Here is a 25,758-nt window from a genome sequence, read left to right as displayed (position 1 = left end):
AGCCGGGTGCGTGAACATGAGGAGCACGTCATCGGCGTAAGCCGACAGGACCACCCCTACGTCCGGGCCGCGCAGAGTCAGACCCGACAACCTCCTCCGCACGAGGCGCAGGAATGGCTCGGCGCAAATCGAATACAGTTGGCCGGACAAGGGGCAGCCCTGCCGTACTCCTCTCCCAAAACGAAGGGGCGAGGACTCATCAGGTATTTCTTTCGATACCAACCAAATAAACAAACTCAAACTAACTTAGGGACAAACTAAAAGGGGCAGATCCCCAAAAGGAAGGGGGAACAGCCCGAACCAAAAACAAAGTCGCAAGGAAACTTAAAACATCAAACCAAAAGGTGATTATCAGGGTCGATAATACACCCCAGCCCCTGCGGTGCCCAGCGGTCGCGGAAGGCGTCAACTGCGCCGGTGGACACCGCATGCTCCCTCTCCAGAGACACCTGGCTGCGAATGTAGCCGCGGTCGAGGGGCAGGCAGTCAGGATGGACGGCCCCGTTGATCGCTCGCTGCGTGGACCTATTGATGGCGCGTCTCGCCAGGCCCAGGAGCAGGTTCACGAGGAGGTCGGCATCCCGACCCACCCCTCTCCGCACCAGGTGCCCGTAGATCAGGAGCGTGGGACTGAAGTGCAAACAAAACATCAGTAAAAGGTGTTTGAGGAAACCAAAAAGGGTGTGCAGCCTAATACACAGAACGTAGACATGGTCCACGGTCTCCACAAGGCCACAGAAAGGGCAGTCTTGGGAGCCCGTGAACCGGAAAAACCTACGGTTGTACGGCACTGCTGCGTGCAGCACCCTCCACCCCAGGTCCCCAAGATAATTGGGGGAGATCCCTCCGTAGAGGGACCTCCACTGGGGACCTCCGCCGCCCGGCGGCAACAAGGCCCACCAAGATGTATCCGGGCGACAGGCGAGGACGCGGTAATGAAAGGTGTGCAGCAGCAGCCTGTACAGGAAACGCCTCCGCGCGGTGGAAAAGGGCACGGAGGACATTTCCGCGAGGCAGCACATGCAGTGGGGCATCTGACCCGGGGGCGGGGGAGGGGGGTCTAGGCTTTGGGCCAATGTGAAATTCCGTCCGAGCAGGGGAACGCTCGGGCGGGATCCCACCACACGCCTGCGCCGCCTCCAGACCGCGTGCGCACTCGGGGCCGAGCACGACCATCCTAAGGTCTTGGATGGCTTTGGCCGCGCGCCAGACGGCCACCCCCGCGCGCTCAGCCAGCATGTGGGGGCTCATCCAGTCCGCTCCTCCGCCATCCAGCACGTCCCCGATCCTGGTCACCCCGCCGTCCACGGCCCTCCTCTCCGCCAGCCACCTGAAGTTGTAAGGCTGGAGGTGCGGATTCCTGAGCAACGGCTCTCGCACAAGAGCCGCTACTCCTGACGGGGGAGAGCTGCGTCGCGAGGCGACTGCGTTCCAGACCGTAAGGAGGTCCTGGTAAAAGACGGGCAACTCCCGCAAGGAGGTCGGAATCCGCCCCAGGTTGATATGCAGGAGCTGCACGTCGTAGTTGAGGCCATGCAACTGGCGGAAAAAATACGTCGCCATCGCACACCATCGTGGAGGAGGCTCGTCGTAAAGGTATCTCTGCAGGGTCTGGAGGGGGAAGGTCGCTACCTATGTGCGGAGGCACACCAGACCTTGTCCGCCCTCCTCAAGCGGGAGATGCAGAAGCTCGGCAGAGACCCAGTGCAGTCGGTTGTCCCAGAAGAACCGCACGAGGGCTATCTGCATATCGGTGACAAAGCCAGGGGGCGGGGTCAAAGTGACCAGCCAGTGCCACAGCATGGAGGCGACCAGCTGGTTTATGACGAGAACTCGTGCCCTGTAGGACAGCACTCGGAGCAGTCCTGTCCAGCGACCCAGGCGGGCGGAGACTTTGGCCTTCAGCTCCCGCCAATTCGCCGGCCAGGATTCCTCGGCTGGGCTGAGATGGACCCCCAGGTAGAGGAGGCTGGTCCTGCTCCAGGTGAAAGGCCTGAGCTCCTCCGGAAGGGGGTCCGTCTCCCACGGACCAACCAGGAGTCCGGAGCACTTGGCCCAGTTGATCCTGGCGGAGGACGCGGCGGAGTACACCACCTGGCATTCTCGCATCCTCCGCAGGTCAGCCGGGTCCGTGAACATGAGGAGCACGTCATCGGCGTAGGCCGACAGGACCACCCCTACGTCCGGGCCGCGCAGAGTCAAACCCGACAACCTCCTCCGCAAGAGGCGCAGGAATGGCACCACACACACAGAATAAAGTTGGTCGGACAGGGGGCAGCCTTGCCGTACTCCTCTCCCAAAGCGAAGGGGCGAGGACTCATCAGGTAGTTCATACTCGAGCAAGCCAACCTCATTACCCTGGCTGAAGTCATCACAGCTACCTCACCCTGGATCCCATGAGGTTTAACCTTATGCAACAACCTACCGTGCGGTACCTTGTCAAAGGCCTTGCTAAAGTTCATGTAGACAACATCAACTGCACTGCCCTCCCCTCCCCTCCCCTCATCCACCTTGGTTACCTCTTCAAAAAACTCAATCAAATTTGTGAGACATGATTTTCCACTCACAAAGCCATGCTGACTGTCGCTAATCTCTCAATGCCTATAGATCCTGTCTCTCAGAATACCTTCCAACAACTTACTCACTACAGAAGTGAGGCTCACCAGCCTGTAGTTCCCAGGCATTTCCCTGCAGCGTTTTTTAAACAAAGGCACGACATTTACCACCCTGCAATCTTCAGGCACCTCACCTGTGGCTGTCAATGATTCAAATATCTCTGCTCGGGGACCCGCAATTTCCTCCCTAGCCTCCCACAAAGTCCTGAATTCCTCCACAGCCTTGGTGGGACGAAACCTGGAGTATTATGTATAGCTTTGGTCTCCTTATCAAGGAAGGATATACCGAACATAGAGAGAGCGCAACAAAGGCTGACCAGGCAAATTCCTGAGATGGTGGGATTGTTTTGAGGAAAGATTGAGGAAACTGGGCCTGTACTCTAGAGTTTAGAAGAATGAGAGTTGGAGCCCGATTTTACCGTCACATTGCGCCCGTTTCCGGGCGTGAAAACTTGGTAAAGTCGGGCGTGAGGCAGGTAGTACGATCCGTGCCCCGCCTCCCCCTTTACCAAGGCTCAAAAATGGCCGCGATTGGGACCGGGCGCGACGGCCATTTAAATGCGTTTGCATGCATTTAAGTTGACTTAATGGGCTGCATGCCTAACTTTACCAGCATTTCTCCCTTTACCACTACGTTCGTCCATCTGGAATTGGCGTGAAATAGACATGCTCCATGGAAGTCCGATTTGGACGCTCCATCAGTGAGGGTTCGTGAGGAGATAAGTGCCTGGCGTCTGACAGCTCTCTGCTTGAGATTGGTGGGGCGGGGGGATGGTGGGTCCACTTCCACTCTGCTTGAGATCGGTGGTGACGGGGAAGGGGGGGGTCCGCTGCCACTCTGCCTGAGATCCGAGGCGAGGGGGTCCATTGCCACTCTGCTTGAGATCGGTGGTGTGGGGGTGGGGGGTGGTGGTCTGCTGCCTCTCTGCCTGAGATCAGTGGCGGGGGGTAAGGAGGGGTCCGCTGTCACTCCGCCCGAGATCGAAGGGGGAGGGTGGATCACTGCCTGAGATTGGTCGGGCGAAGTGGAGGTTCGCTGCCCTTCTGCTTGAGATCGGTGGTGGGGGGAAAGTGGGTCTGCTGCCACTCTGCTTGAGATCGATGGGGGGGGAGAGTGGGAGAGGAGGGGCCCACGATTGGTCTGGGTGGCTGGGGGATAAGGGGGTCAGTAATGTTGGGGGGGGGGAGTGGGACATTGTCTGTGGGGTGGTGGGGGGGTGCCTCGAGGGATGTGGCTAAAAGGCTACATTCTGTCAGTAGTTGGAGGTGCCGATCGGAGCTGCAGGGTTGTGGGCGCATTGAGCCCTGCTCACAGGCTTGTGCAGCGCGATTCGGAATCGTTGATATTTTTTCAGGCAGTACGTGTATGGGAGTGCCTGAGAACAGATCTAAAAGTCGGATCTGAAACACTCCCAGATTCAGCACTTAGAATCAAAATGGTAAAATAGGGCCCTTGATCTCATGGAAGTGCATGAAATTCTTACAGGGCTTGAAAGGTAGATGCAGGAAGGATATATTTCCTGGTTGAGGGGATATCTAGTATCTGTATCAGGCGGCACTGTCTCAGAATAAGGGGTAGACCATTTCGGGTTGAAATAAGGAATTACTTCAATCAGAGGGTGGTGAACCTTTGGTTCCCTGTACTTCAGAGTGCTGTGGAAGCTCAGTCATTTGAGTATGTTCAAGACTGAGGTTTATAGATTTCTAGATACCAATCACATCAAGGAATATGGGGATAGTGTGGGAAGATGAGATTGAGGTAGACGGTCAGCCATGATGCAGTTAAATGGCAGAGCAGGCTGGAGGGGCCAAATTGCCTGCTCCTGTGTTCTTGGGTTCATTGAACAACCCTTAACCTGACCTATTCCTGATCCCCACTTCCATGCATTCCCATTCCAAAATCACTTCTTAGAATCCTTCCACTTCAATAAAGCTCTGCTAATTAATTAACAATAATATAAATGGTATGTGGCATTGCAGGATCAGCAGCCACTATAAAAATGCTCCATAGACCAGCTAATAATTGGAAATGCTTTCACATTTTAATGGCTTACTATGATGCCATAACGTAATATTCTCAGCGGTGCGAGTTCATAATATTCCTAAATTTTACTTCTGGCTACGCTATGCTTCTACAGGTTGTATTGCAGTGGTTTTAGCAAGGAAAATGTAAAAATGCTGCTGCTCAGAAGAAGGCTGTAAATATGTTCATGATTAGTAATCTCGAGGAATTGAGAACTCCGAGATCGACTGCAGATTGCAGTGTTTCAGCCCAGATGTTGTGCACATCAATCAGGGGTATTTGAACGATCAAACACGTTGTTTTATTGAGAGAGAGAGCAGCATATGCCAACCACATCTGTGATACTTATACCCCTGTAATAGAGTCTAAATCAGCATTCTGACTGATGCTAGAAATCTATAACTGAACTTCCGATATAGGAAGTCACCATCAACCAAGTCCAAGGAAAAGGTGATGGTTTCGCCAAAGCCTGATTGACTGACATCTATGTGGATTTGACTGTAGATTTGGCTGTCACTCAGCTCGTATTATTCCACTTTAGACTTAAAATCTGGTTTGAAACTCCTGGATGCTGCATTGCATGAGTACATTGACGGAGGTGTCAGATTCAGGATAAGATGTTAAACCAAGGTCCCGTCTGCTCTCAAGTGAAAGTAAAAGATCCCATCACATTATTTTGAATGTAATTTGTTATGTATTTATCCTCCAAAGTAAATTAACATAGTGGTGTTGTGGGAAAAATCCACTAGTAGTCAGACTTCGAGATTCAGAAAATACGATTTATTAAACGGATCCGTGGAGACAAGGCACATGGTCTGTAGCAAACCTTCTCTCAATTGTATGCCGGGAGCGGTTCATTTTTATACCCTTTACACAATGGGCACACCGGTGATTCGAACATTATCACATTGTTTAAGTGAGTACAAGTATTTAACATTTCATGAATGGGTACATTTCCCCATGTTTACAAGAGTACAAACAGGTATAGACATTTAACATTTTATGAATGGGTCTATCAATGGCTAGTTTAGTCTCATTCAGGTGCTAATCGGTTCCCTCGCATTCATATTTCCCGCCTTCCTTTAACATTAATCTAAGCTCTTTGTTTTGGGGTTTCCTTATCTTAAAAGATGTCTTGACCCTTGGCTTTGGCTTCCTGAGGTGTTCGTTTGCTATGAGTCACTGTCTGTGATTTGGAAATGGCTTGTCTGTGAGGTTTTTCTGAACAGCAGGAGCCTGTGTCTGCTCTTTTGGCTTTCCCAGTTAACCCTTTATGTGCCAGGCAGCCATTTTAAAGTGTGCTTTCTTGTATTGCCATTTTAAAGTGTGCTCCCTTGTATTTTTCCCCTTACAGTCCCTCCTTTTTGGTCGGATTATAGCTTGAACAATCCCCAGACCAACAATCATACATTCACATATACAGGTCTTCGTTCTTCTCTCCTTCTTTGCTTCTTTCGATGTCTTTATTTCTTCCAGTATCTTCATTTCTTCTGACGTCTTCGGGAATCTTCATTAGGGGTTCTTCTTCGATGTACACACTGGCTCCTGGCACAATTCTTGTCAACATTATTTTAAAACAGGCTTTAAGGCATCCCACAGTCAGACAACAGACAAGTATAATGACAATGAGTATAATCAACCCATGTAACAGGTACGATTCCCAGGATTCTCCCACCAGCCATGTGAGCCAACTACTTCCTCTTTTGGGTCCCTGTCTAAAGTTATCAAGTTGTGTCCTGATGTCATTGATGACCTGTGTAATATTGTAAGACTCATCTGTGACATGGTGTTAGGAGAATAAAGAGTTAATGTCCCGATTTCAACCCTGTCAGCAAAATCTCGTATGCTGACAACTGCTACGGACAATGGAGACAGCCTGTCCACATGAAAGGATAACCATGTCAAAACATAATTAAATTAGATCCGTGCCCAAGACATAGCGTGAATGATTAACCATTAAACTTGTTTTCTTGAGCTGCGAACAATAGAACTTGTATTGCACAAGACTGCTCTAAACATCACGTATTTGGCCGGATACCAAGAGTGACTTATATTCAGATGTCCAGAACAAAGAGAGGCTTTTCTCTATAAATATGCGGGAAAGTCCCTACTACAGCAGAGTCTGCCGTGGGTTACGTACGGACGCCCGGAGGGAGGTAAGCCACTCTACCTGGACTGACGGCTCTCCAGTCCACGTGTCAGGGTAGTTAAACTATATAAGGCTTAGCCCATTGAATGATACTTGTAGAACTTGTCCATGTATTGTGGGGAATAAAGAGACACATTTTATTCTAGCAATACTGGTGTAGTGTGAATTCTTTCTCTCAGACCACCTCCACGAACCTGTTACCGGTCCGGCTAAACATTTTGGCGTAATCAGCAGGATACGGTGATAATTGGCGGTGGGGGGTTCTTGGAGAAAGATGTTTCGCAAAACTAAGAAGTTACAGGAGGAGGAAAAGGGAGAGGAAGCGATCATTCCGGGATGGGAAGGATCGTGGAGACCGGTTGCAGCGTGCCTCCGAGACGGAGGGGGTCGCGCTGAAAACTGGGGAGAGGAGACCCGAGATGGATCTCCCGGAGAAGTATTATCTACTCTGTTAAAAATACCCGTCCCTCTGAAGACCCCCGTGGAGGGAATTCAGCGGAGACTGTGGGTATGTGCAACAGCGTGGAAGAATCAGTTTAAACAACGACAGGAAGCCGAGCAGAATGCTCTTAAACTGAAACAGCAATTGGGAGAACAGGAATGTAATAATTCGTTGTTAAAGCAAAAAATAATAAAGTTAGAAACAGAATTAGAAGCCCTTAAAACCCTGGCTGGCCAGGCAGTGGGTTATGTATCCAGAATAAATCGGAGGAAGAAGCGTAAAAAACCTAGAGAATTGGAAATGGTGAAAATTAAAGCATTTGTAGCTAGATTGGGGGACGGGAGCGGCTGGAATCCCGATACGTGGGATGGAAACATTTGGAGTGATAGTGACAATGATAGAGAGGAGGATATAGAGGGATTCCCCGCGACTCGGTTCCAAGCTAAACCCGTCATTAGAAGAAGAAGAGTGCAGAGGCAGGTTCCCGATGTACAGAGACCGAGGCTGGATGATCAGGGACAACCCGTATACGATCTGGCGGGGAATCAAGTCTTTGATCAGATAGCGCAAGTCCAGCCTGTCCCCGAACTCACTGAAACGACTGAGGACTACTCAGCCGAAGAAGTCTCATATTTACTGCGCAAACTAAGGCGGGGTCCGGGAGAACCGCTAGACCTATGGCTGGTACGTCTACTTGAAGAGGGAGGAGCCCAAACGCAGATTGATCAGGTGGACGGAGTGAAATTCGTAGGGCTAGCAGGGGATGCCCGGATTGACGGAGAATTTAGACAAGATATGTTGACCCGAGGCAGTGATTTTACAACCATATTTCATGCCTATGCGGTGGCGGTACAACAGCAATACCCGCTGCCTAGCGATTGGCCCCCGATAGAGGGTCAGTGGTCCACAATTCGGGAGGGGGTGCAGCGACTCACAAGGCTGTGCGCTCGAGAGGCACTGGCTTTGGGAGCGCTGGATCAATTATCCTCCCTGCCAGTGAGTAAACAGGTACGGGATCAAATAGTCCGTACTGCGCCATCCCACTATAAGCCCCTAGTACTTACAATCATGTGGAGTGGATATACCATATTCCGTACTATCCCCAAGCAGCAGGATTAATTGAAAGAATGAATGGAATACTGAAAACCTCATTGCGAAAGGCTAGTACTTCTGATGATTTGTCTAATTGGAAGGTGAAATTAAATCAAGTATTGAAGCAAATTAATAATCGACCGCTAGGTGGGGGAGTCACGCCTTTGAACCGAATGGTCCATGTATGTGAAACCCCACAAGGAGAATCAATCAAAATGTGGAAATTGGATGATAAAGCAGAATTACCGCGGCGAGCCACGCCTGGCTCGGCCGGTTTAGATCTAAGAACCTTAGAAACAGTGACCCTGCCACAAGATACACCTACTGTTATTAAAACCGGATTGGGATTGCAGTGCCCTAAGGGAACTTATGGGCACATCCTTCCCCGTTCTGGATTGTCCCTGAAGGGGATAACTGTTATGGCAGGAGTCATTGATTCAGATTATCAAGGAGAAATTGGGGTGGTTCTGTGTAATATTAAACCTGATCCCTATACTGTGACTGCAAATGATAAAATCGCCCAACTGGTGATTAAACCCTGTGAGATGGCACCGGCCGTTGAAGTTGGTATCCCACAGGTGGTGACTGAAAGAGGAACTGGTGGTTTTGGCTCAACAGATAAACCTGGAGCTAAAGTCTGGGTGAAACAGGAAACTGGCCCACCCAGAGCTGCTGAAATCATTGCTCAAGGCAGTGATGGAACCGTAACGGTAATGTACCCTGGTGAGCCCAAATGGGTTAATGTCCCTGCTAAGAAATGTTATCTACGAGAAGATTAACTATGTCTTGAAGATTGATCTCTTTTACAGGAATAAAACAGCATGGAACGATTGACGTTGATACTGATAGCAGGAATACTCTTGATCTCGTGGATATGGGTTGAGGGGACCCCTGGTCATCAATTGACCGAAAAGCTTGGCGGTTTTCACCTCGCATGGAAGAACTCCACCCATAATAGAACTCAAGGGGAGTTCACTTGTGGCGCGAATCGAATGTGCGGAATCGCGAATATAACGAGTGTGTGTAAGCTATATCGTTGTGAAAAATGCTTGGACAACAACAAAGCTCTCCCCACAACTGCTATGAATTGTACGGTTACCATAACGGCAGGAGCTCCACTTTGCCAGATACAAACAAGAAGGAATAGAACCTGTATGTCCAGTAAGGAAAATGGCACCACCTGGAATATTACTGTGACAGGTGAGAGGCCTCGATTGGTATGGTTCCAGAACAGTACAGAAATAAAAGGCCGCAATACATTCCTATATGCAATAATGTTCCTACCAAACAAGCCTATAATAGAACAAACACAATTCGCCCCAGTCCTACATACTTGTCGAAAGATGGCGAATCAGCTCACGCACACCGAGGTACACTGGACTGTCATTCTGCCCTCGCTACCTACCTGTTCTGGCGCCCGCAGGCGGCGAGCATGGTATGATACGCTGTTGGGTGGGACTGGTACAGTACTAGGTATCTCTAATGCGGCTGACAATGAAGTTACCAGAACTATGTTATCGGACACTGGATATTCGACATCACACGGGCTCCATACTGTCGGAATATGGATGCCCACGGTTGTGAAAACGCAAGTGGAAACAGCACGGATTCTGCTACGAACTCTGGACTGGGAGAAGCGAATGTGGAATGCGACACAGGAACTTATGCATAACATCACGGCGGCACTTAATATGACTATCTGCAACATCCAAGGAGTGCACATGCGAGTGCAACAAGAGAGGTTTATCCGAATAGTTACTACGGGTAACTCTCATGAACTGCGAGAACTCTGGAACATATCGGACACTTTGTGGGTGCAAGCCCGCTCAGATAAAACTGTTTGTAACAAAACAGCATGTACTGGACATTACACCTTGATGAATGTGGCAGATGTAATATCTGTATGTAAATACCATGTACTGCCTGTAATTACCCTGCATGGGTTTTACTTTCTGAGAACTAATGGTAACTGGTTTAGTCCTAAAAACAATTGGACTTATGATTTGTCAACATGTGAAGACACTGACAGAGGATTGGCATGTTTAACTATGACAAGATATCGCGATCCATGTTTAACTGATGACACGGCATTATGTGAGTGGCGAGTAGAGAAACCACGAGATATCTTGTGGCAGATTGGGCCCCACGCTGTATGTGTGGCCACCATACACCGCCACCCATTATTGCCGCAGATACCGTTCTCTGGGTGTTTGAAGGGGGTGTACATTTGGCATTGGGCGAACAAGACTTACAAATTGACTAATTATAGCACTGAATCTCGATTGAGTACGGCTCAGTGGAAAGTTCTCCATATGCCATGGCGAGTCTCTCTCGACAGGTTCAAATGCGCATTGAATCAGTCGACGGAGCTAAAACATATAATTGACTCTCATAAGTCTAACGTGTCCCGTGTCATGGTCTCTACCTTTATAGCCGGAGAACAGGCAGTACATGCTGCGCGAATGATAGAGAATGAATCAGCCCATCATTGGTGGGACTTGCTAACCGGGATATCACAAACGGCCCGGCGATATGTTTTGCCTCCTCTGATATTGATATTTGTGATTGTTGCTGTTTTAACTTGTTGTAATGTACTTACCTGTGTATATGTCAGGCGTGTGAAACAGGGTTTGGAAAGTACCCTGTATCACACTGCGTTGAGGTAAATGGTGATTGAAATCGGTCCAACAGGTGGAATGTTAGGAGAATAAAGAGTTAATGTCCCGATTTCAACCCTGTCAGCAAAATCTCGTATGCTGACAACTGCTACGGACAATGGAGACAGCCTGTCCACATGAAAGGATAACCATGTCAAAACATAATTAAATTAGATCCGTGCCCAAGACATAGCGTGAATGATTAACCATTAAACTTGTTTTCTTGAGCTGCGAACAATAGAACTTGTATTGCACAAGACTGCTCTAAACATCACGTATTTGGCCGGATACCAAGAGTGACTCATATTCAGATGTCCAGAACAAAGAGAGGCTTTTCTCTATAAATATGCGGGAAAGTCCCTACTACAGCAGAGTCTGCCGTGGGTTACGTACGGACGCCCGGAGGGAGGTAAGCCACTCTACCTGGACTGACGGCTCTCCAGTCCACGTGTCAGGGTAGTTAAACTATATAAGGCTTAGCCCATTGAATGATACTTGTAGAACTTGTCCATGTATTGTGGGGAATAAAGAGACACATTTTATTCTAGCAATACTGGTGTAGTGTGAATTCTTTCTCTCAGACCACCTCCACGAACCTGTTACCTGTCCGGCAAAACACATGGGTTATGCATTTGTTGCCTATGATGGCACATACTCCCCCTTGTTGTGCTAACTGGTAGTCCACCGCGTATCGTGTCTGCTGAGCATACAATCTTAACTCAGCCATTTCTTGGTTGACAGCCTCCAATGCTTTTGAAGTGCTGTTTCCCAGGATTGTTAGCCCACAAACAATATGGTTTCTATTCTTTGCTCCAATTACCCCGGCTGACCCTCCTAGAGATAAAGCTCCGAGGAACCCATACCCCAGTGAGGATCCCAGTGTACCCGGGGCTTCCCAGTCAGCGCAGAATTCCCTGCTAATAGCCCGGGTTACTATTCTCCTCCGAATGTACCCCTTCTGAGGGCATGGAACAGTCAGTGGCCCGATTGTTCCTACCGCAAAACGGTTTGGGAGGTTTGGTGTTTCTGTCATGTAGGTACCATTGAAGAGGAATACATACCCCTTTTTAGCCCGGTAACATTTAGTGTCCCGATTGTGAGTTTGCTCATACTGCCAATTGTTCAGTTTATTTGGCTTCCCGTTTGATCCCACCACCTGGTAAGTATCAAAGGGGTATGTCCATTTGGCTGAGCTTACGTGAGTCCCATTACATTGCCCGCAAATAAGCTGTCTTCCCGCGGTTATATTTAAACATTTCCATTCGTCACAAATACAAGTAATCTGTCCCTTGTTAATCTGACAATGTTGACGGACACACTGTGTCTGTACACAAGAATCATTCTTAGGGACTAAGGCATAGGCACATCCCCATCCCTGCCCTGTGAAACAAAGCGGATAGCTTGCAGTGTCTGGGCAAGCTTTTCCTCCCTCCTGTTGGGACCCCTCGCATGTAGGATTTGTGGGGTTTACAAGTCCCACACATCTCCCCTGTAAACCTCTTTTATATTTGCCAATTTGTCCCTTACAGGGTGTCTCTGATGTATCTACAGTATATAAGTCATGAGGGGTCCACCCAGGGGTGGCTACAAATAGGGCTTCTACAGATTGTGTTAATGGGTAACATACAGTTCGATTCCCATGTAAATGTATGTGGGCTTTGTAAAACAAGTTATCTTCTAGCCCAGTCAGATTTACAGTTGCCACAACGCAAAATAATACAATTACATACGCGATTACATACATATTCGCAACAGTTATAAAACTTAACACTACAATTCAATTTTTTTACAGTTATTTCATTTATTAACCCGCGCACGCCGGCTCTTGCTTGCAGTCTTTGCCTGTGTTGAGGAAAGCAGTTCTGTTAGTTCATCACTTTAGCTACTTATCTCCTTTGTATAATTTCAGCTGCGTCCAGTGCTTCCAGACACCTTTCCCTCTTATGTCTATACAGGCACAGGTGTCCCCACTAATTATAATTTCATGTGGCCCATTCCACTTTGGTGCAAACCCTGGTTTGTCGGGTAATGTTTTCACTAGGACGCGACTTCCCGCTGTTGGGACGTCAGGGAGCATTTCAAGCTCTCTCTCTGCGTCTTTTATTTCCTGATTGTCTTTTACCAATTTGCGCATCCCTTTTAGCTGGGTGCTCAGGTCCAGAACGTATCTCTTGATTTTATCTTTTAGTGGACCGACATCGGTCCCACCTGTTATGATGCTTTCTGGTAGTTGCATCACCCGTCCTGTCATTAGTTCATAAGGGGTTAATCCGGTTGTCTGGTTTGTGGTAGCTCTTAATTTCTTTAAAATAGTGGGCAATACTCTGTCCACCTTCTCCCTGATGTTTGTATGGCTTTAGCTAGTGCATTATACATTTTAACTATATATCCCCCTTCCATAGCAAGCTTAGTGTGAATTAAATAACACTTTGTACTGGCCTTTTTTGGCTGCAGTTGGACATCCATTCATTTGTATGTAATCTTATCAAAAGACATCGCTTTCCCCATTAAAATCACATGCCATTCAGTTCCGATCTTTATATGATGTACTCTTACATTATCTCTAATTTGATCATTTGTTTGCGTGCAAGCGCTACACCACAGTACTTCACAAAATAATTATGTCTTTATCAATACACAATATAGTATATGAATATATCATACAAAGTTGGTTAAGGCTTTTCAGGATTTGATGTTATTCTTGTGTCTATATGGCAGTGCTATACTGTATAATATCAACAATCAAGCGGCAGTTGTATCATACCACTTTACACATCGTAACCGTGATATCCAAACCGTTTTAATTCAAGCCGTTTCTATTTTTAAACTGAGCTCCAGATCGAAACCCCCGCACTCTAGGAAAAGTAACAGGCGCCGAATCAAAATCAAAGCAGGTACAATACATACCAGTTATTTGATTAGGAACATTTTGGTTTCTTAACTGGCTAGATTTTAAGCTTTGCAGTGCTTTTATATTTGGCAAACCTTGAACCTTGATGGCTCATGAAATTCCGACGGCAGTACATAATTTTAACTAGTTCAGAATACTAAACTATCTGACGTTCGCAAATCGCGATATTCTGCGATTAATACTGTATTTCACTGACTTGGTATACTTTAAACTGACTCATAGACAATATATTTACCTTAGTCTTTTGTCCCTGCTTTTCTACCTTTCCACAAAATAACTTATTTTCTTTTCTTAACTCCTCAACTAACTCTTATAATTTCTACTTCAAGACAAAGGAAAGAGCACATCCTTTTTCATTCAAGATTTAAATTCTTTCTTAACATTAAAACATTAAAGCAAACAACAACAAAGCATCCACGCAACCACTTTGTTTAAACACACACACACACATGGAAGCTTCCAAAAGTCATTCCACAGCACATCCTTTTTCATTCAAACTTATCATTTCAGACTGGGATGAGTGTAAAACATTCAAAGAGAATACAGAACATTGATTAAGACAGTCGCTTTTATTCTTCTTTCTTCCAAACTGTAATTGACTCAAAACAGAAGTAAATTCAAGAAATCCTATCACTTTAATCTTTACAGTTTTAACACTCTCCCAGCCCCCTGAGGCTAAACCAAGGTGCAATGTACTGCACCCACTGCCTGCAGCAAACACTCCACAGGAACAAAGAGGCTTCTCCGGCTCCCTGCTCTCAATCTAATTACAACAACAACCACCTACATTCGACAGGCTACCAGATCTCACAAACACACTGAAATACAAAAACTAAGATCTCTCCTATCCATCTGCAGGTATGCCACTAGCCCATTCTACCAATTCATCGTAATCTTGGGACATAATCACTCCCATTTTTAGGATGACCTGGTGAGAACTAGAGAGTCCATCCTTAAAAGCCTGGATGAACGCTCGATCTCCTCGCCCTGGATTCCCATGTCCTGAGCACTCTTGGTATATTCGGAACAATTGTTCCCCATACTCAGAGGCTCCTTCTCCTTTTAGCTGCTTTGTGGTGGTAATTCTGCTCCAGTTAGTGGGAGCATTCCCTAAGACCCTCTGAATTTCTTCTTTAAACTGTAAGAAGAGTGCCTGTTGGGCATCTATTTCTGCTGTTAGGGGGATTACATGTGTCCACCGTCCCCCACTATAATCCTGTGCTATAGGGGCAACGGGTCCCCCTGCTACCTGCCTCCACTTATCCGCTGGACAGGCTGCCCTGACCAGCCGGTGTACGTCTCTTAGGTGTAATTGATGTCCTACCCAGATTGTGTCTAATTCTTCCCAGAATGTAGTGTTCGCGCTTCTGGTTTGTAATTTGCCCAGGGAAGCCATTATCTGCTGTCTTTCCCCTGGGGTAAAGGGTTTATAATTTGCCTTGGGTCGCGCTGCGGTCCCCCCTCTAGTTATGGGCGCTAAGTTGTGTTCCAGCTGTTCCCACTCTTCTGAAGGTGCCGTTGGCCCTTGCTGGGTAGACTCATAAGAAGGTAGAGGATCAGTTTCTCCTCCCCCTTGCCTTTCTAAAACCTGATTTCGTTTTTCCAATTCCCTCACTTGGGATTCTAGTTCTCTAATTCTTTCTTTGTCCTCTCTCCATTTCCTTGTAGAGGCAATTGTTTGTTCAATTAGACCTGCTAACTGATGTGTTAACGTTATTCCTATTTTCTTCGTTCTGTTTCTTTTTACTTTATCTATCCACTTTCTCTGCTGCTCTAAGGTTTGAGAAGTATCCCAGCCATCCTGTTGCATTCTCTTTAATAACTCCTTCCTGTCTGTCATGTAGATTTCAATCAGGGAACCTGCAGATCCCCTTTTAACTTCACTGTCTGCCATTTCGCAGAATTCACTAACCCCGGCCACGATTATTCTTTAGTAAAGTGTGCTAACTACCGTAGGGACTTCACTACCCCAGGCCACTATTGCTATTCTCACACCGTGTTTTACTGCCGTTACAGGGTTTTAAGTTATACTCACGGCTTCCACGATTACCACTTCGGCAATGTGCTTCTCCACCGGATTTCGGTTTAGGTCAGAGTTGATCAAACTCCTGTTCCGCCCCGCTTTTCACCACATTGACAGTACAGTTCCCAACTTTTCAATAACTTTCATGCAATCAGCTGGCACCTCTGCGTCTGTTCGCCACTACAGAGGGTGATGTTAAACCGACTTCTGCCCTTTTGTGTTTCACAATCCTTTAGTGCCCTTGGTGTCTCTCACTCACTTCAATTCCTGACCTTCACGTGGCAGATTTCTGCTCTTAATAGCCAGTCTAAGGCAGAGGTTTTGAGACAGGCACTACCTTGTCCTTTTGTTGATCAGCACAAATCACAGTTATTCTTATTCCTATCAGCAGTTAGTACTTATCACTATAACAAATCTTATCACCAATAAACAGTACAAATGTTTCCCCTTATGAACCGTATTTCCTGATCCAGTCTGACTGTCACAGATTCCGCGATCTCTACCCCGGTTGCGACCGTGGCCAATCGATCTCACCAGTAATAGGATCCTAGCCGACTACGCCAATTGTTGTGGGAAAAATCCACTAGTAGTCAGACTTCGAGATTCAGAAAATACGATTTATTAAACGGAGCCCCGGGAGAGAAGGCACTATGTTCGTAGAACACCTTTTCTCAATTGTATACCGGGAGCGGTTCAATTTTATACCCTTTACACAATGGGCATACCGGTGATTCGAAGATTATCACATTGTTTAAGTGAGTACAAGTATTTAACATTTCATGAATGGGTACATTTCCCCATGTTTACAAGAGTACAAACAGGTATAGACATTTAACATTTTATGAATGGCTCTATCAATGGCTAGTTTCGTCTCATTCAGGTGCTAATCGGTTCCCTCGCATTCATATTTCCCGCCTTCCTTTAACATTAATCTAAGCTCTTTGTTTTGGGGTTTCCTTATCTTAAAAGATGTCTTGACCCTTGGCTTTGGCTTCCTGAGGTGTTTGTTTGCTATGAGTCACTGCCTGTGATTTGGAAATGGCTTGTCTGTTAGGTTTTTCTGAACAGCAGGAGCCTGTGTCTGCTCTTTTGGCTTTCCCAGTTAACCCTTTATATGCCAGGCAGCCATTTTAAAGTGTGCTTTCTTGTATTGCCATTTTAAAGTGTGCTCCCTTGTATTTTTCCCCTTACAGTGGTAATGTCACAGAATTAGTAATCCAGATACCAGAACACGAGTCCATTTTCCACCACAACAGCTGGTGAAATTACTAACAAGTTCAGTTAGTAAATCTGGAATAAAAAGATAGTCATGTAATGGTGACCACTTGATTGTTTTAAAGATTTATCTAATTCACTAATATCCACTTTCGGGAAGGAAATCTGACATCCATGCATGAAATGGCCTTGCAAACCACTTAATTACATCATCTTCCACATCATGCTTCTTCGGTTGTATCTTCACATGGTGCTGACTCTCATCTCTGTCTTTAGATTTTAGCCCTTCCTGTCCTTCATCATCTAAGAAGCTATCAACTTTCTCCATATCTTCCTCTGGCCAGGGACCCCCTTTGAAGCGCCAGGTTTTGAAGAGCACAGTAGACTATGATTATGTGGGGTACCTTCTGCAGGTTCTTGCAGAGCCCCATCCCCACCTGAGCGGTCCAAACATTCAAAGTGATGTTTTTGGATTAAGGTGCTAATGGTCTGCTCGATGATGGATTGTGTCAATTTATGCATCAGATATACTTCTCCACTGAGGAACTCTGAGGACGACACGTGGGTGTCTAGAGACATCGTTTGATTCGTTACCACTTATCCCCAAGCAGCCAGCCCTGTAATTACTGAGTCCCTTCGATGCAAAGTATCTGGGAGTGACTCAGGATGTATGTGAATCATGGGAACTCCCAGGGTACCTGTTACAAACATGTTCTATGTCCTTCCGATGATTGCACACCAATGGTCAGTGAGTGAAACCTTTTCCTGTTGATGAACATCAAGAGCTGCTGCCATGGAGCTCTCAAAGCTATATGTGTGCAATCTGCACCTTGAACTCGAGCATATCCTGAGATCGCTGCAAACCCCAGAAATCGAACAGCCTGAATAGCTTCATCACATGTGAATTTCTGTAGAGGGCATATGTCACCTGCTCGATACATTTATGTGCCAAGGACTGAGATGCTGCATAGGTTCCCTCTGGATGCTTGCAATGATCCTCAGACAAAGAAATTGAGTGCACCAGTGATCTTCAGTTTGATTGGCAGGAGATGTCCTCCCAGATCATGGGGTGTTTGATCCTCCCACACTATGTGGCAATTCTGATCCACTCCATACCTTGACAGATGCAGATATATGTGACATTGTCTTTGCTCATCTCCAGAAAGGAGAGACTTTTCGATATTCCCTTGGTTGTGCAGGTGGTCTCCATTAGATGGGTCTAAACTCCTCATCCTCTGGGTGGCACTGGGGCTCCCCTGAACCATGGACCTCAGGCGAGGCCTCCTCTGGAAGATGGGCTAGACGGTGCGGGGCCCTTCTCCCCTCAATTGAATCACTGCCATCAAGAAGGCAGCAATGAGCACCAGGTTCCATTATTCAATACTCCTCCACCCTGGGACTGTTAGATGTGAATGAACAAAGTATACTTTCAAGTCAGGATGTGGAGGTAGTTTGAGATAAACTTTAGTGTTCTTATGTATCTGCTGCCCTTTTTGTTTATAGATGATAGTGGTTGTGGGTTAGGTAGGTGCTGTCAATGGAGCCTTGGTGAGTTCCAGCAATGCACCTTTCATATGGTATGTACTGTTGCCGTTGTGCCTCACTGATGAAGGTATTAATGTTTGTGGAAGAAGTGTCAATGAAGAGGGCTGTTTTGCCCTGGATGGTGTTGAGCTTCTTGAAGAAGTTATTGGCAGTCCAAATAAGGGGAGACTATTCTATAACGCTCCTGACTTATGCCTTGTAGATTGTGGACAGGCCTTGGGGAAGGAAGTCAAAAGGTGAATTGCCACAGTATTCCTAGCTCCTGACCTGTTCTTATAGTCATTATGTTTATATGGCTAATCCAGTTCAGGCTTTGATCATTGTTAAATCCCTGGATGTCGATGGTGGGGGATTCAGCGATGGTAGTGCCATTGAATGTCATGGGGAGATGGTTATTGGCATGAATGTTACTTGCCACTTGTCGGCCCAAGCCTGAATATTGTCCATTGTCTTGCTGCATATGCAAGAAGTTTAACAACAGCAGGTTAAAGTCCAACAGTTTTATTTGGTAGCAAAAGCCACACAAGCTTTCAGAGCCTTAAGCCACTTCTTCAGGTGAGTGGGAATTCTGTTCACAAACAGGGCATATAAAGACACAAACTCAATTTACATGAATAATGGTTGGAATGCAAATACTTACAGCTAATCAAGTCTTTGAGATACAAACAATGTGATGTGAGTGGAGAGAGCATCAAGAGAGGCTAAAGAGATGTGTATTGCCTCCAGACAGGACAGCCAGTGAGACTCTGTAGGTCCAGGCAAGCTGTGGGGATTACAAATAGTGTGACATGAACCCAATATCCCAGTTGAGGCCGTCCTCATGTGTGCGGAACTTGGCTATCAGTTTCTGTTCAGCGACTCGGCGCCATCGTGTGTTGTGAAGGCCGCCTTAGAGAACGCTTCCCCGAATATCAGAGGCCAAATGCCCATGACCGCTGAAGTGCTCCCCAACAGGAAGAGAACAGTCTTGCCTGGTGATTGTCGAGCGGTGTTCATTCATCCGTTGTCGCAGCGTCTGCATGGTTTCCCCAATGTACCATGCCTCGGGACATCCTTTCCTGCACCGTATCAGGTAGACAACGTTGGCCGAGTTGCAAGAGTATGTACCGTGTACCTGGTGGATTGTGTTCTCACGTGAGATGATGGCCTCAGTGTCGATGATCCGGCACGTCTTGCAGAGGTTGCTGTGGCAGGGTTGTGTGGTGTCGTGGTCACTGTTCTCCTGAAGGCTGGGTAGTTTGCTGCGGACAATGGTCTGTTTGAGGTTGTGCGGTTGTTTGAAGGCAAGAAGTGGGGGTGTGGGGATGGCCTTGGCGAGATGTTCATCTTCATCAATGACATGTTGAAGGCTCCGGAGGAGATGCCGTAGCTTCTCCGCTCCGGGGAAGTACTGGAAGGCGAAGGGTACTCTGTCCACCGTGTCCCGTGTTTGTCTTCTGAGGAGGTCGGTGCGGTTTTTCGCTGTGGCGCGTCGGAACTGTCGATTGATGAGTCGAGCGCCATATCCTGTTCTTATGAGGGCATCTTTCAGCGTCTGGAGGTGTCTGTTGCAATCCTCCTCATCCGAGCAGATCCTGTGTATACGGATGGCTTCTTTAACGTGTTTAGGGTGGAAGTTGGAGAAGTGGAGCATCGTGAGGTTATCCGTGGGCTTGCGGTATAGTGAGGTGCTGAGGTGACCGTCCTTAATGGAGATGCGTGTGTCCAAGAATGCAACCGATTCCGGAGAGTTGTCCATGGTGAGTCTGATGGTGGGATGGAATTTCATTATATCGTTGTTTCGGTGATTGTTCACCATGAGTCCCAAGGAAGAAAATGTCATCGATGTATCTAGTGTATGGCATCGGTTGAAGGTCCTGTGCGGTGAAGAAGTCTTGTTTGAACCTGTGCATGAAGATGTTGGCATATTGAGGTGCGAATTTGGTCCCCATGACTGTTCCGTGTGTCTGGATGACGAACTGGTTGTTGAAGGTGAAGATATTGTGGTCCAGGATGAAGCGGATGAGTTGTAAAATTGCATCTGGAAACTGGCAGTTGTCGGCGCTGAGCACTGAGGCCGTTGCAGCAATGCCATCGTCATGGGGGATGCTGTTGTAGAGTGCCGAGACATCCATTGTGACGAGGAGCGCTCCTGGTTCAACTGCTCCATGTGTGCCAAGTTTCTGTAGGAAGTCCGTAGTGTCGCGACAAAAGCTGGGGGTTCTTTGTACAATGGGTTTCGGGATGCCCTCGACATAGCGGGAGAGGTTCTCGCACAGGATCCCATTGCCCGATACGATGGGACGGCCGGGTGTGTTTGCCTTGTGTATGTTCGGGAGGCAGTAGAGATCTCCAATGCGGGGAGTACGTGGGATGAGAGCACGGAGGGTGCTCTGAAGGTCCGGATCAAAGGTCTTGATCAGAGTGTTGAGTTGACGGGTGTGTTCTTTGGTCGGATCTGCGGGTAACTGTCTGTAGTGTTCCTCGTTGTTTAGTTGTCGGTACACTTCTTTGCAGTCATCTGTTCTGTTCAGTATGATGATGGCCCCTCCTTTGCTGGTTTGATGACAATGTTGCGGTTGGTCTTGAGAGCGTGGATGGCGTTGCGTTGTACATGGGTGATGTTCGGGGCTGTCCTGTGAGTGCGGCTGATGAATTTGGTGTTGACGCACCTCCTGAGGGCTTGGGCATACATGTCAAGTCGAGGGCAGTGGCCTTCCGGAGTAGTCCAATTCGACTCTTTCCTCTTCGGATGCACTGCGGATCTCTCTGTCGGCTGTTCTGGTTCATTGTCTGTCTCATTGTGTTTGCTGTTGTCCTCTTGGAGTTTGTGGAAGAACTCCCGCAGCCTCATTCGCCTGATGAATTCCTCTGTATCTGCTGCGAGACTGATGGGGTCTATTTTGGTGGTGGGGCAGAAATTAAGCCTTCAGCTGAGAACTTCGATTTCATCTGGTTGAAGTGTGTAGTCAGACAAGTTGACAATGGACTTCCCTGCAGTGGTACTGTTTTCTACTGTGGTACCGGGGGAGGCTTGGTTGCTGCTGGTGGTGATGCCGAGTTTCTCAAGTTTCCTGTTCTTGGTGTGCATGTAGATGGTGTAGTTCCTTTGTCTTGTCTGCTTGGCAGAGTTTCGCAGCTGGTCTGCATCCTGAGTGCAAGTTGAGAATGTGGACTCTATCTTGGTTTCCAGGCTGCGGCGTTTGCTGTTGAGCTGGTGTACGAGGTGTTTGAGGAGTGTGAGAGAGGTGCGATGGCAAAGTCTCTCAGCGTAGCCTGTTATAGTTTGACCTGAGTGGGTTCGTGATCTGTAGTCCTTTCGGTATCTTGTCTGCTTTCTTGCATCTTTGTAGAAACTTGATGTCTGTGTCGATATGCGCGATCTTCTTGGAGATCCTCTCCACTTGGAGGTGGCAGTTTGCGGTGTCGATGGTAGTCATGATATGGAGATGCCGGCGTTGGACTGGGGTAAACACAGTAAGAAGTTTAACAACATCAGGTTAAAGTCCAACAGGTTTATTTGGTAGCAAAAGCCACACAAGCTTTCAGAGCCTTAAGCCCCTTCTTCAGGTGAGTGGGAATTCTGTTCACAAACAGGGCATATAAAGACACAAACTCAATTTACATGAATAATGGTTGGAATGCGAATACTTACAGCTAATCAAGTCTTTAAGATACAAATATGAGTGGAGAGAGCATCAAGACAGGCTAAAGAGATGTGTATTGTCTCCAGACAGGACAGCCAGTGAGACTTTGCGGGTCCAGTCAAACTGTGGGGATTGCAAATCGTGTGATATGAACGCAATATCCCGGTTGAGGCCGTCCTCATGTGTGCAGAACTTGGCTATCAGTTTCTGCTCAGCGACTCTGCGCCGTCGTGTGTCGTGAAGGCTGCCTTGGAGAACGCTTACCTGAATATCAGAGGCCGAATGCCCATGACCGCTGAAATGCTCCCCAACAGGAAGAGAACAGTCTTGCCTGGTGATTGTTGAGTGGTGTTCATATGGACATGGATTGCTTTCTCATCTGAGGAATCATGAATGGTGCTGAACATTGTGTAAACGTCACCAGACCTCTCCAGTTCAGAGTTTATGATGAAGGAAGGTCATTAATGAAGCAGTTGTTAATAGTTGGGTCTTGGACATTACCCTGAAGAACTCGATGACTCCTGCAGTCTCTTTCTGACACACATCAAAAGGGGACGGCTCCAATTGCAGGTTCTCAAGGAAATCTTTCTCTTTCTCCCAGCTCGAGCATCATTTCAATGTTGAGTACCAATGCAGTTTGAGGGTGCCCCTTGAAAGCAACCCAGTCCTGGGCTCCTCCCACACTTCTCAGACCCATGCTGTGCAGGCTTTGATTTCAAACTGTAACAACTTCAGGCTATGGTGCTGCAACCTTTTTGTTTAAAGACTAGCTGCAAACCTCTCCTTGTCACTTTTCGGGTTCCTCCAAATTTCCTGCAACTCCACAATTGTAGGAAAATGTCCTTCTGGTTATTCTTATAAGGAAAGGTTCAGTAGAGATGTGCGGGGGAAATGTTTTACACAGAGTGGTGGGGGTCTGGAATGCACTGCCAAGTGAGATGGTTGAGGCAGACATGTTAGCGACATTTAAGACTTATCTGGATAAACATATGAACAGCTGGGGAATAGAGGGATACAGACGGTTGGTCGAGATAGAACAACGTGATCAGCCCAGGCTTCGAGAGCCAAAGGGCCTGTTCCTGTGCTGTACTGTTCTTTATTCTCCAGCTTCCGAGTAACCCGAGATCCCATTGTAATTGTAATGAACATTTCAGCCACCTGAACTCATCAATACCATATGTCCCATGTAGACCTCACCCCTCCCAATCTTGAGGATCTGTACACTATCATATACCGAGGACAACGCCCCACACACACACACACGCACACAAAGTTTGACTACCCCCTCTTTATCATGTTTTCCTGATTTACAAGCTCCCCTAACCGTACCATCTGCAACTCAGTACTGAGCCAGACAAGCCTATGGCCACTGATGGTAAGACCATGTTCATGCCCTGCATACTAAGCCGTACCTTATCCAAATTGAGCACTTAAACTTTGTCCCTCCCTGGGATAGTACAGTAATGTACATGTCTTGCATAGTGCTGTAGCCTGGTCCTGGAAGCCTCAAGACTGTCTTTAACATCTCACCGAATGTGAGGTCGACTCAGCCCAACAACTGTTTTTCATTTCTCACCTTGATCCCCTAGCCCTGACTAGTGATTATGACTTTCTTTCAAGGAGCTCTCCACTTCCTCTTTATACTCTCCCAGCCCCCACCTCCATTTGTCACTGTGCGATCTATCTCACCAGCCGCAGCCCCCCCCCCCCCCCCCCACTCCCACCGCACCTCTCTGGTGTCTGTGTCTATTCCCTCCCATTCAAACACTTCGATCTCATCCACCAGCTTTGTGTCTGCATTCTAGTCTTCCACATCAGGCTCCAGCTTCCCCACACTCAGTCTCCCCTCTGCCTGCCATTTCTACCCACCAACTCCACTACTGCCCATTGTCACTCATGACTCCATAATCCTTCCCCCTCCCCGCAACTCCCAAGCGTATCAATGCTGTTCTCTGTCTTGTGCTGCAGCCCTGACTTAGCCCTGCAGAACATGCCCTCCTGGAGTACGGAGAGTGTCAGTGAGCAGAGTTACCCTGCATCCCCCGCCACTCTGGCCTCACTGTTATTGGTAAGAATCTGGAGTAGTGCTGCTGCAAGTAAATTATGAATGTTGCAGTCATCTCAAAAGCACGAGCGATATGAGGCCCAGCAGCTGCATGCCACTCATTTCCAGACCTTGTATCGACCAATCAAATTTCTCACTAACGTGATGCAAGATTAGAAGGTGGAACCAGCAAATAGACTTATATTGAGTATTCATGACATGGTAATGTACCCAAATGGCATTCCTGTCATGGATCAGTGGGAAACCCAACTCGCCATTTGTCTACCATGAATGCGGCGAGGGGAAAATTCCAAATTAATTTCCTGCCAGAAATCTGATTTTCGGCTTCTCTCTGTATTTTCTGCTCCTGCCCAACATGAAACCCGCCACAGGCAGGACCAGAAAATTCAGCCCTATGAAACAGAGTGACAATCTACTAAATCTTGTACTTGTTCTTTAAAATGTACATTTGTGAGAAGTTGCCTGTATAACATTGTTCTGTTAATATATATTGATGAGATCATTTGAATTATTTTTAATGTGTTGACTTGTATGTATTGCAACTAAACAGAAAACAACGTAATGCAAGAGAAGAATTTGACAAGTCAAAGTTTGAAGAAGGTGAAGGAGCACTAAATGAAAAAGCATTACATCAAAGCTCCAATGAGATACCTTTACGTGATCATCATCGCCATTGCGGCAAAGATACATCCCTTCATTCATTTGGCTCAGTTACATCTGAAAAATTAAGTTACAAAAAGTCCAGCTCAGTTTCTGATACCTCTTCTCTTAACAGTGCTTTAAACGGTGGTGGAAAGAGCTGTATCGCCTCATCAGACTTGAAACAAAAATGCTCAGAACAGAATTTGTTCGAAAACTACACCTCGATTGGAACAAACACATCTGACCAGTTCTCTTCTGAAGAAATATGGAGGATGACTCCGAGCATTACATGGCGAAGTACTGATGAGCAGTGCACAGTTACTAGTAACACAATGGACAAATATTGTTCAGGACCAAGAAGTAAGACAGCACTGAAAGAAGCTGATTCCAGGAGTTACAAGAGTGAGAAATATTCTGTATCACCGTCACAATTTAGAAAGGATGAAGCACTTATGTCAAAGATAACAGGTGGTGAGGATGCCAAAATGGCACGTTCACGATGATCAAGTCCTGAGTCATCTCTTAATTACAGTACACAAACAATCAAAAGTTCTTACAATACTGAAACATCAATGAGAAAAATACCATCCGTCAATATAAATAATCTGGCACCTTACTTTACATTACAAAGCCAAGTTTGCGACCCACTTTCTCCAGTGCCAACTCCTGGTTTTGAAACCATTCCATTCTGCAGTCGTGACGGTTGTTTCTCTTTTGCCCGTTGTTCAGATATTCAGTGGTCTTCTGAATCAT

The 25,758-nt window shown here is 47.0% G+C and overlaps 1 protein-coding gene across 1 annotated transcript; it reads left to right on the top strand.

Annotated features, from left to right (window-relative positions):
• The first annotated feature begins 5,404 nt into the window (after nt 1–5,404).
• LOC144499439 (uncharacterized) lies at nt 5,405–25,508 on the top strand. The gene is made up of 3 exons (XM_078221425.1): nt 5,405–6,794; nt 9,131–10,983; nt 24,914–25,508. Exons 2-3 carry the CDS (start codon nt 9,143–9,145, stop codon nt 25,506–25,508), a joined length of 2,436 nt encoding a protein of 811 aa, XP_078077551.1. The 5' UTR covers nt 5,405–6,794; nt 9,131–9,142.
• Nucleotides 25,509–25,758: the final 250 nt, after the last annotated feature.

Source organism: Mustelus asterias, chromosome 10, assembly GCF_964213995.1.
Source record: "Mustelus asterias chromosome 10, sMusAst1.hap1.1, whole genome shotgun sequence".
Taxonomy (NCBI): Eukaryota; Metazoa; Chordata; class Chondrichthyes; order Carcharhiniformes; family Triakidae; genus Mustelus; species Mustelus asterias.
This window is presented reverse-complemented; position numbering and strand designations above follow the sequence as displayed.

What these genes read in the sequence shown, in the direction of transcription:
- LOC144499439 (XM_078221425.1), top strand. Translation starts at nt 9,143, where the DNA reads ATGGAACGATTGACGTTGATACTGATAGCAGGAATACTCTTGATCTCG. An exon ending in CTGTATCACACTGCGTTGAG is followed by an intron (nt 10,984 to 24,913) that starts GTAAATGGTGAT and finishes GCAACTAAACAG; the next exon opens with AAAACAACGTAATGCAAGAG.